The 12,037-nt window shown below is 43.6% G+C and overlaps 1 protein-coding gene across 1 annotated transcript; it reads left to right on the top strand.

Annotated features, from left to right (window-relative positions):
• Window positions 1–5,299: 5,299 nt before the first annotated feature.
• On the top strand, window positions 5,300–9,814 carry PJA1 (praja ring finger ubiquitin ligase 1). The gene is made up of 2 exons (XM_019753614.3): window positions 5,300–5,449; window positions 7,618–9,814. Exon 2 carries the CDS (start codon window positions 7,679–7,681, stop codon window positions 9,377–9,379), a length of 1,701 nt encoding a protein of 566 aa, XP_019609173.2. The 5' UTR covers window positions 5,300–5,449; window positions 7,618–7,678; the 3' UTR covers window positions 9,380–9,814.
• The last annotated feature ends 2,223 nt before the right edge of the window (window positions 9,815–12,037 follow it).

Below are 12,037 nucleotides of genomic sequence, written 5' to 3'. Positions count from 1 at the left end.
AGATCCAGCAGGCAGAAAATCAGTAAGAACATAGTTGAACTGAACAGGACCATCAATCACCTAGATATAATTGACATCTATAGACTACTGCATCCAGCAACAGCAGAAACACATTCTTCTCAAGCTCATATGGAACATTCACCAAGATAGACCGCACCCTGGGCCATAAAACACACCTTAACAAATTTAAAAGAATAAATATCATACCAAGTGTCCTCTCAGACCACGGTGGAATTAAACTAGAAATCAATAAGAGGAAGACAGATGGTAAAATTTCAAAATATTTGGAGATTAAACAACACACTACTATACAACATATGGATTAAGACGTCTCAAGAGATATTTTAAAAAGTATTTTGAAATAAATGAAAGTGAAACTATAACTTACCAAAATTTGTGGAATGCAGCAAAAGAAGTGCTTAGAGGGAAATTTATAGCATTGAATGCCTATTAGAAAAGAAGAAAGATCTAAAATCAATAATCTAAGCATCTATCTTTGTAAACTAGAAAAAGAAAAGCAATTTAAAGCCAAAGTAAGCAGTAGAAAAGAAATAATAAAAGATCAGAAATATGTGAAATTGAAAACAGAGCAATAGAGAATATTAAAGACACCAAAAGCTGATTCTTTGAAAAATATTAGTAAGGTTGGTAAGTGTCTAGCCAGGCTGACAAAGAAAAAAAGAGGGCAGACAAAGTTACTAATATCAGAAATTAGAAAGGAGGCATCACTACCAATCCCATGGATATTAAAAGGATAATAAAGACATGAACAACTCTTGTTAGTAAAATTACATAGATTTCAGGTGTACAATTCTGTATTACATCATCTATAAATCCCATTGTGTGTTCATCACCCAGAGTCAGTTCTCCTTCCATCACCATGTGTTCGATCCCCCTTACCCTCATCTCCCACCCCCCACCCCCCACCCCCTTTACCCTCTGGCAACCACTAAACTATAAAATTAAAAAAAAAAAGACATGAACAACTCTATGCCTACAAATTTGATAACAGATGAAATGGACAAAATCCATGGCACGCTTTTAATAAATAGGATAAAGCAAAAGCGTTGGGATGTCACTTCTGTGCTTAAGTCATAAAAGGACTATGTCTTCCATCTTGGGTGCTCTCCGGCGCACTCTCTCACCAGCTGCCATGTTGTGAGGAGACTCAGGAAGTCTATGGATAGACCTACATGGCAAGGAATCGAAGCCTGACAGCAACCACATGATTGCGTTTTTTTAAAAATTAGTTTCAGGTGTACAAAGCAACATACTAGTTAGACCTTTAAACCCCTCATAAAGAGATGACTCACCCCTCAAGCTACTACCCCTCTGACATCTTATATAGCTGTTACAATACCATCAACTATCTTCTTTTTGCTGTTCACCACTTCCTGTGACTATATATATCTATGTATTTAGTTATAGTTGACATTCCATATTATTCTACTCCAGCTTCAGGTGTATAGCGCATTGGATACAGTCTATGAAGTGATCCCCTTGATAAGTCCAGTGCCCTTCTGGCACCTTACATGATCTTTACAACATTGTTGATTATATTCGTCATGCTGTATTAACTACCAATTCACCTTTTTCACCCTGCCTCCAACCCCATTGCCATCTATCACACTGATAGATCTAGTACCTATCTGGCACCATACCTAGTTATTACAATATTATTGACTATATTCCTTATGCTATACCCTACATTCCCATGACTACTGTGTAACAACCAATTTATATTTCTTAATCCCTTCCCCTTTTACTCATCCTTAACCCCCCTCCCTTCTTAAAGAAGTCCCTCGAAGATTCCTTGTAATACTGGTTTGGTTGTGATGAACTCCTTCAGCTTTTTCTTGTCTGGGAAGCTCCTTATCTGTCCTTCAATTCTAAATGACAGCCTTGCTGGATAGAGTAATCTTGGTTGTATGTCGTTGCTTTTCATCACTTGGAATGTTTCCTGCCACTCCCTTCTGGCCTGCAAAGTTCCTGTTGAGAAATCAGCTGACAGTCTTATGGGAGCTCCCTTGTAGGTAACTAACTGCCTTTCTCTTGCTGCTTTTAAGATTCTTTTTTTCTTTTTTTTTTTTTTTACTGCTAGTCTTTATGTACATTTCTTTTTTCTTTTTTTTAAATTTTATTTTATTAAATTTATTGGGGTGACAAGATTCTTGCTTTGTCTTTAACCTTTGGCATTTTAATTATGATGTGTCTTGGTGTCGGCTTCTTTGAGTTCATATTGTTTGGGACTTTGCGCTTCCTGGGCTTGTATGTCTTTTTCCTTTGCCAGGTTAGGAAAGCTTTCAGTCATTATTTCTTCAAACAGGTTTTCAAATTCCTTGCTTTCTCTCTTCTCCTTCTGGTACCCCTATAATGCGAATTCCGGTACACTTGATATTGTTCCAGAGGCCCCTTAAACTCTCCTCAATTTTTTGGATTCTTTTTTCTTTTTGCTGTTCTGGTCGGGTGTTTTCTGCTACCTTATCTTCTACCATCACTGGTTGGATCCTCTGCTTCATCTAATCTACTGTGGATTCCCTGTAATATAGTCTTTATTTCTGTTATTGTATCCTTTATTTCTGACTGGTTCTTTTTCATGGTTTCCATCTCCACTTTTATGCTTCCTATCTCTCTGTTGAAGTTCTCCCTGAGATCATTGAGCATCCTTAGAACCAGTGTTTGGAACACTGTGTCTGATAGATTGCTTGTCTCCATTTCCCTCAGTTCTTTTACTGGAGCTTTGTTCTGTTCTTTTATTTGGGACGTTTCTTTGTCTCCCCATTTTGGCTCCCTCCCTGTGTTTGTTTCTATGTATTACGTAGGGCTGCACATGATTGAGCTTTTTTTTTTTCTTTTTTTTTTTATTAAATTTATTGGGGTGACAATTGTTAGTAAAATTACATAGATTTCAGGTGTACAATTCTGTATTACATCATCTATAAATCCCATTGTGTGTTCATCACCCAGAGTCTCTGAGGCCTGCCAACAGCCACGTAAGAGTTTGGATGTGGACATCCCACCCCAACTGAGGCTGCAAGTGAGACTGCAGCCCCCGTTGACAGCTTGAGTGCAACCTCATGAGAGACTGTGAACCAGAGGTACCCAGCTAAGCCATTCATAGATTTCTGACTCACAGTAATTGTAATATAATGAATGTTTGTTGTTTTAAGCTGCTAAATTTGGGGGCAATTTGTTACACAGCATAGATACTACTACATACCCTTTGACCCAAAAACTCCACTTCAACATGCATATGCTAGAGCAGTTTTTTCCCAATCCTTTTCACATCAGAGCACATGTTAAAAATGCTAATATTTGTACCAGAGGCAATAGACTCCAGGGCAGCAGCTGAATGAAGCCAGGTCCATCTTCCCTGGAGGGTAAGGGATCAATATATCAGAACTGCCCCAGAGAAACGCTTCCATATGGCTACAAGAGCTATGTGCTAGGATGTTCATTAAATCCTCACCTATAATTGCACACAACAGAAATTGCCCAAGTCTATCAGATAAGAAAGAGATAAAGAAATTGGATAATCATGCAACAGAATTCCCTACAATAATATATTATGGTAAAATCATATTGGAAAATTGATACAATAGTATTCAGCAGTTAAAAATGAATTACCTAGATTTCAATGTAGGAAATTGCTAAATTTACAAAAAATAAGTGAAAATTTAAGCTGCAAAAGGATATAGTTATTATGATACCATTTTGGGGAAAGAAGTAAGATGAATAGGATAAAGTGAGGGCTTCAACTGTAACATTTTGCTTCAAAAACAGAAGGACCTGAAGATCTGAAGAAAAGACAATTTGCTCAATCTGTGTGACAGGTACTTGCAAATGTGCATTTTTGTACTCTACTTTTCTGCATGTTTGGCATATTTGAAATATTTTTTGACAAAAATGCATCCTTTCTTGAGTGCAAAAATACTTTGCACTCAGTATTTTTGCACTCAGGCTTATTAATTTTGTCGTTAAATCTCTCTGTATCCTGATTTATTAGTCTATTTGATCTATCTATACCATAACAAGTGTGCTTCAGTCTCCTACTAGAATTGCAGACTTTCTGATCTCTCTGTATTTCTAACAATGTTTGCCTCATATATTTTGAAATTACATTGTTTGGCATATAAAGTTGAATGACTATATCTTCTCGGTAAATGAAACAACCTATTTTGTTCTCTTTAAAGCTTTTTACTTTGAGTTATTAATTTTTCTGATCTTAACATCACTACAAGTCTCTTTCCTTCCTTCTTTCCTTTCTTTCTTCTTCCCTTCTTTTTCTTTCTGTTTAAAATTTCTTCCTTCTCCTCCCTCCCACCTTCCGTCCCTTCCTTCTCTTCTTCCTTCTTTCATTTCTGCCAGTATTTAACTGGCATGTATGTATTTTCCAGTCCTATTTTTGCTTTAGGTGAGATTCATAGAAAGTGTATAACTGGGTTTCTAAAAACGAAACGCACAAAATGAGAGTTTGATTTTTAATAGGCAATGTGAATCCATAGTACATACTGATGTATTTGGATTTTTGCCTGCCTTTTGCTTTGCTTGGGTTTTTTCACATCCCGTCTGGTTGCCTCTCACCCCATTTCTGCTCTTTGTTAGATTGAGTTTTTCTCTTTGTTCTACATATTACTTCTGTAATGGTTTGAAAGTTATACATCTTATTTCTATTCTGTTGTTACCCCTAAATTTTTTTTTTGTTCTTCTATTATGCATTTTATTTCCAGTAAGAACAAAACTTCATGTTGATGTGAACATAAGGAAGTCTCCATTGGTGGCAAATATTAGAGAAACTAATATTTTTAAACTGCAGTGCAATTACCAGAATGTGAACCCGTGTTGTGCTTCATGACTGATCATTTCTTGTGGATAGACAAGCTTGATTTTGTGATTAACAGCAACAAATTCTACTGGAAACAGTTCAATCTGCTTGAACCACCAGGTTAAAAAAATTTAAGCTTACTGCAATCCTAAATATAGTCTCACATTTTTAATACTTCCAGTACAAACCATAACATATAACATAGGATATGATATATTAATATAATTACTTTCACATTGGAATTAATCAGAAAGAATTTGCAGATTTCGTTTTATTAAAAAAAAAATCCAGAACAGAAGGGAATATGGCTAAATGGTTAACATTTGTTAAAGCTGGCTGTTGGTTACATTTCTCGCTGTCCTTTTCTGTATCCTTGACGATTTCATCATTTAAAATGAAATAAAGCTTTAGGCCCACCCCGGTTTGTCTAGAGCAGCTGCCGCCCCGCCACATCAAGGGGGCGGCTCCAGCTGACGCTACCGTCACTTCCGCCGCCGCAGTCGCCGCCCGCCCGCTGCTGTCTGGCGGGGGAGGAGCAGAACCCAGAGCAGCGGCTTTGACGGTCGTGGCGGTCGGAGGTCCGCGAGCTCTGCTCCTCCCGAGAGCGCGCGTGTGACGGGACTGGTGAGTGAAACGCTGTTCGTTTCCTCCATTCATCCAGACGTGGCGGTGGGGCGAATGACCGGGTACCGGGGCGAGGATTTCGGGGAGGTCTAGCGAACAGATTTTCCGGCTCGCCCCTCGGGAAGGGGTGGGGCGGACGCGGGACCTGACTGCAGAGGGAGGCCTGTGTCATCCATCGGCCTGTTTGGGGGCCCCATCCTCTGTCCGTCGGCCCCTTTCGTGTGGCGCAGCACCCCCGCAGTCGAATGGCTTTAATGACTGTTAGAGAAGGAGTGGTGGTCGTGGCAGTCTCCCACCTTTCCCTGCTTCTCCTCCCCCCACCCCTCCTCCCTTCTCTGCCCCTTTGCAGAGCACTCTGTGGCCTTTCTGCCCCCATTGTTCAGTTGGTTTGCTGAATGGTAAATTGTTAAAATTTTTAGGTAAATATATTGTTTCCAGGAAAATAATTATTCCCAGGGAAAAAGTATACCCCCACGCGACCTTTTCTTTCTTTTTTCCCCTTCCACATTGGTTGGGATCTGCCATTTGAGCTGATAACGTTTTCCCCTCTCTCCTTATGACATTGCGGCCCCCTCCCCCTCTCTGTCTGTCCCCCTCACCCTCCTGCTGTCTCCTCCCAGTGTCTCTCAGGCGTGCAAGCTGGGGACACACACCCACAAACGCACTCATGCAAGGACTACACACACACACACACACACACATGCACACGCACACATACACACAGAAACCTTCATTAGAGTCCCCCTCCTTGCCCCTATACTCAAGGTTCCTGTGCGTCCCCTCCCCCATACACGCATGGACACACATGCTCACACTGTCACAGCCTTCAGTGCCCTCTCTCTCTCTCTCTCTCTCTCTCTCTGCCGGCCACATACCCACTTAAGGATATCCTTGGATCGTTGGCTTGTCTCCCATATACCCCTTACATACAAATGCTCCCCCACACGTGTTTACACACCCCTCCCAAATGCTCCTGTCTGCTACGAGTGTGCAAAGACAGCTCTCCTTTGCTGGCCCCTGTGGCACACACTCACAGAAATCCTTCTCCGGGCCCCCCCCCCCCCCCGCCGCTAGCCACATTCATGCATACAGACATTCTTTGATTGCTGGCCACCCGACCACCGGTCACACATACATCCCTGTCCAGTGCTGTCTGCTGTCTCATACTGACATTTGCTCATACTGACATTTCCCCATTGTTGCCTCCCGTTTTGACGGACACACGCAAACTCATGGACACTCCTGTCCGATGCCACCATACGCTTCTTTACCTGCCACAGACACATAAACCCAGGCGTCCCTCCAGACTTCCAGCCACCACACATACAACCAAACACGAACATTCTCTTTCTCTCATATTTACACACACCCCTCTCCTCTAAAGCCACCTCACCCACACCTCTCATTTTTATACCCACAGCGAGAATGGGTCTCATTCTGTGACAGAACTCTTCCCAATGCCACAGTCACCTGCCCCTTCCCCCTGCAAACACAGGCATCTGTCCATTGCACAATTGCTATTTCCCCTTCCACCTGCTCTTCTCCTGACAGACACATAGGCACTCAATGCACATACACCGATCTGTATTTTCCATTCTATTCCAATTTGCAATTCTCCTGTATGTCTGCAGGGCTCAGAAAAACGCAGACACCCCATAAAAAAAAATCCCTCAGTGGTCTTTCCTCTCTCCATGTTGGCACAATTCCATAGTACTTCACCCACCTTCCAAGCATCCAGTCACCCCTGCCTCCCGCCATCTTCTGTCAGATTCTCCCTAAGTCTGGCTTTCCTATAAACCCAGTTTTGTTATCATTTTGCCAACATCAAAAATGTGTTCCAGGTCTACACCTGCCAAGTCACTGGAATGCTACCACAGGCCTTGGAAGAAAGTGAAATTAATTCTAAAGGCCCCTTATTCTTTTTGTTACCTGCTGACTTGGAGCTAAATCTCCCTGTTACTTTCTTCTGAACTGATTGGATTTTCCCATCTCCAGAGTGTGTGTGGGGCACAGGGGCCTTTCCACTCAAGCCTAGCTGTATTGCAAACCACCCAAGGCAGAGCAATGGGTCAGGAATCTAGCAAGCCTGTAGGGCCCAAGGCAGCAGGAGGGTATCAGGCCCACACAGGCAGGAGGTATGGAAGAAGGCATGCTTATGTCAATTTCAGGCCCTCCACGAGCCAGCAGGAAAGGATTTCCAGCCAGAGAAAGACGACATCTGAAGTCCCAATGCACAGACCAGCCCCCAGTCAGACCGCCAAGAGGAGCCGATTGCCACTGTCCAGTGTTCGTCGTCGTTGGGATGACAGTGAGAACTCGGGAAGCAGCCTGAATATAGATAATGAGGACTACTCCAGGTACCCGCCAAGAGAGTATAGGCTTCTGAGTAGCAGAAGAGGAATGGCTTATGGACCTATTGACTCTTTGCGGGAAGATGAGAGCGAGGAGGAGGGGGCTGGGCCTGTGGCACTAGCACCAGTACCAGTGCGAGGGAAAACTGGCAAGTTTAAAGATGATGTAGAGAAAGGGGCAAGGTCTTTGGTTGGGATGCCCCCTCACTTGCCTGGTTTTAACCGTGATGTGAGGGGCCAGCTTAGCAAGCTAGACCCAGCCCCCTCTGCCAGAGCTGGATTCCTACAGCAAAAGAGCATGGCTTCTCAGACCTCTGTTGTGGGCCGCAAGGTGGCCGCAAAAGGCGACAGCCTGGAGAGGGAGAGACGTGAGCAGAATTTTCCTGTGCGTCTCAGCAGGGCTCCTGTGAGTCTTTGTGGTGGTGGGGAAAACACCCCAAAGGGTGGAGAGGAACCCGTGGTGAGGCCCAAAATCAGAAATCTGGCCAGTCCCAGCTGCGCGAAACCAAAAATATTTTTTGATACTGATGATGATGACGATATGCCACACAGTACTTCCAGGTGGAGGGGTACTGCCAGCACTGATGAAGGCCCTTCAGATGGCCTGGCGAGAAGAGGCAGAGGTGAGAGTTCAAGTGGCCACTCTGAGCCGAAGTACCCCGAAGACAAGAGGGAGGCCAGGAATGAACAAGTGAAGCCAGAAAAGCTGCCGAGACGGCGACGAACCATGGCCGACCCTGACTTCTGGACGTACAGCGACGATTACTACAAATACTGTGATGAAGAGTCGGACAGTGACAAAGAGTGGACTGCTGCTTTGCGGCGGAAGTATCGGGGTCGGGAGCACAACCTGTCGTCCAGCGGTGAAAGCTGGGACACTCTGCCAGGGAAAGAAGAGCACGAACCTGAGCCAGCCCTAGTGAATGGTGCTGCCCGCGCAAGCCCTGGCAGCAGTGGCAGCAAAGAACTTGAAGTCCGAGGACCATCTCTTCGGGAGGCGGAGCAGGCATCCCCGGAAGGAGGAGAAGCCCCTTGGCTGCAATACAATGCAAATGAGAGCGGCAGTGAGGGCGAGAATGATTCAGGCCAGGAGTTTCTGCAGCCTGGGGTCTTCATGCTGGATGGCAACAATAACCTTGAAGACGACTCCAGCGTGAGCGAAGACCTAGAAGTGGATTGGAGCCTCTTTGATGGCTTTGCAGATGGGTTGGGGGTGGCTGAAGCCATTTCTTATGTGGATCCGCAGTTCCTGACATACATGGCACTCGAAGAACGCCTGGCCCAGGCAATGGAAACTGCCCTCGCACACTTGGAGTCTCTCGCTGTGGACGTGGAGGTGGCCAACCCACCAGCGAGCAAGGAGAGCATCAACACTCTTCCCGAGATCCTGGTCACTGAAGACCACAGCGCAGTGGGCCAAGAAATGTGCTGCCCCATCTGTTGCAGTGAATATGTGAAGGGGGAGGTGGCGACAGAGCTGCCATGCCACCACTATTTCCACAAGCCCTGTGTGTCCATCTGGCTCCAGAAGTCTGGCACCTGCCCTGTGTGCCGCTGCATGTTCCCTCCCCCACTCTAAGACCAAGGCTCTTTACTCCTGGTCTGCTGATTTTCCCCATCCCAAATCCACAACACTGCAGGAGCCCTCAGAATTAACAAGTGAAATGAATCCAATCATTAATCTACACCTGTTGATTTCTTGTGATCATTTCCAATGTGAAAACAGTTGTGTACGATTGCAGTAAAAATCATACTGTCTTTTAGAGGTTAGAAAGGACAAACTAAACTTTCTAAATGCTACTTGACATTGCAGTAAGACTATACCTTTTCTAACCTGAACATTGAAATCAGTTGCATTCGTTTTCTTCAGTAGAATATGTTGCTGTTAACTGTAACGTCAAGTTCATCTGTTAAATAAGTCCAAAAGGCATCACCAGTTCTGTTGCATGTTATGGGTTAACGTTCCTGTAATTGCAGTGCCGTAAAAGCTTATTAAAATTCTTTTGGTATTTCATGGTATAGTGGAATTGTCTGGTTTTGTCTAAGACGGAGGTACTAAGTGCCTTTATGATGGATCCCTTGCATTTGCATCAAAAATAGGTTTTTTTGGTGCTCCCAATAGTAGGAAAACTTTAGTTTCACCGAAAATGCTGACTCTGACAGCAGCAAAAAATTAAGGGTAATGATTTCTAAAAGTAGGAATAAAGTGTATGATTATCAAACTACTATGGGGCAAAGGCCAAAGAGAGAATACTCTGTCAGTCTATGGGAAGGAAAGAAAGAACAAGAAAGCACGGTAAAAATAAAGAACACTGGTAGGAGTAAATGTACACTGAGTGTAGGGGTGAAGGAGTGAAAATCCCCTTTCAGAAAACAGAAACTCCCAGAGGGAATGGGTAAAAAAATAAAGCTGTGTGTGGCTTGTATACCTTAACTCAGTGATGCAAGAGGAACAGAAAAATATATGGCAGACAAATGCTGCGGAAAATACATAGGTACCCACCTACATAGAGCGAACAGGCCTTAACATTTGGCCATATTGGCTTCAGATCTCTCTCTCCAATAAAGAGAGTTTTTTAGGCACAAGAGAAGTTTGTCACCCATCATACTTACCTTCCTCCACAGAAGTACGAACTACCCAGGAAATGGTGGTTTTACTTCTCGTCTACGTTTTTAGACATATGTGTGTGTGTGTATATGTGTATATATATATATATGTATATATGTGTGTAGCTAACCAATAGAGTTTCTGTTTTCTAAGTGGATGTAATTGATTGTATGTATGTTGTACCTGGATTTTTTCACTCAACATTGTTTTTGAGAGTTAGCCATTTTGATACATGTTGATGTATTTCATGCATTTTGACTGCTGTATACTAAATAGTCAGTTGTGTGAATTACCACAATTTCTTTATCCATGCCCCTCTTGGTGGACATTGAGATTCTTCCTAGTATTTTGTGGCAATGAACATACTTGACAGAAGTCTCTGTGTACCTGTGTGAGTTTCTCTGGGGGTAAGTATCTGGAGATGAAATCTCTGGGTCTTAGGGTTTAATTAGCATATTCATGCAAACTGCGCTCCAAAGTGTACTCACTTATGCTCCTCCCAACAGTTTCTGCGAGTTGTTTTCAGCTCCAGCAGCCTGGATATTGTTAATTTTCAACCTCACTGACAATCAGTGGCATGGAAATTAACACAACAATAAAACATACTGTGTCCATCAGAAAGCAATCGTTTTTCTTTGTGATAATATCTCGTTTGGGCTAGGAAGAGAAGAAATGGGAACACTCCCGCTGTTGATGTGAATGTAAACCGGAGCAGCCTTTGAGGAGAGTGGTTGGAGTAGCCGTCTTTCAAACTGTAAAGTGGGGCATCTCCGTCAGCCCAACTTAAGTACTTTGGTAGTATGGAATTGACTATGCAGCGGTTAAAACCGGTACTGACACAGAAAGATCTCCAAGACATAATGTTCAGTTTTTAAAAAAGCATATTGTAGGGTGACATGCACAGTCTTTATGTAAAATAAAGCCTTACAAAACCAAACAATATATGAAAATGCGTAAGTGTCCAGAAGGCTATGTACCTAACATGGCAGTGGTTACCTCTGGGGAGGGACGGGATTGGGGAAAAGGAGTGAGGAAGGAGGCTTTTGATTTCTTTTTCACTTGAAACAATTCATTTGCTTGATATTTTTTTTTACACTGTCAGTGTATTTCCATGAATATTAACAGAATAAGTAAAATGAAGGATTTCCAATTAAAAAAAGGAAAACTATTATTCTCTCACTGCAACTATGGAAACATGGGTGGAGGGCACAGTCCTTTTTCTTCTGTACCTGGTCAAGCTGATATATTTATAACTTCGTCCCCCACAGCCATTCTGTGTTCCCCCTTGGCCTTCTGCCAGCACCTCAGCTGTCGTGGAGACACCGAAGCCTGCGACCTTGGAGGGCCCCTGTTTGGCAGGGTTGTGGTGGTTTGCCTGATGTTAACCTTGGCTGTGCACCACACGAGAAGGTAGGTTAGGCGCACCCGTGGGTCCGGTCGTCTTCCTGCTCTCTTACATAGCAGCCCCCTGCTGGAGATGGAGAAGACTGTCACTGCAGAGGGTCCTGCTGGAGGCGAGGCTCTCGGGAGTAGGGACACCCACAAAGAAGGAGACCTGGGCCCCAGGCCCTGAGCAGCCCGCACTTGGTCCTGGGACCTCAGCAAAGAGAGTCAGACATTCGTGTCCAG

This window comes from Rhinolophus sinicus, chromosome 18, assembly GCF_057876585.1.
Source record: "Rhinolophus sinicus isolate RSI-liver-muscle chromosome 18, RSI-T2T, whole genome shotgun sequence".
NCBI classification, from domain to species: domain Eukaryota; kingdom Metazoa; phylum Chordata; class Mammalia; order Chiroptera; family Rhinolophidae; genus Rhinolophus; species Rhinolophus sinicus.
Note: the sequence above shows the minus strand (reverse complement) of the source record. Positions and strands in the feature narration are given on the sequence as shown.

Bases quoted from the DNA above. Each gene is read 5' to 3' on its own strand.
- PJA1 (XM_019753614.3), top strand. From the start codon at position 7,679: ATGCACAGACCAGCCCCCAGTCAGACCGCCAAGAGGAGCCGATTGCCA.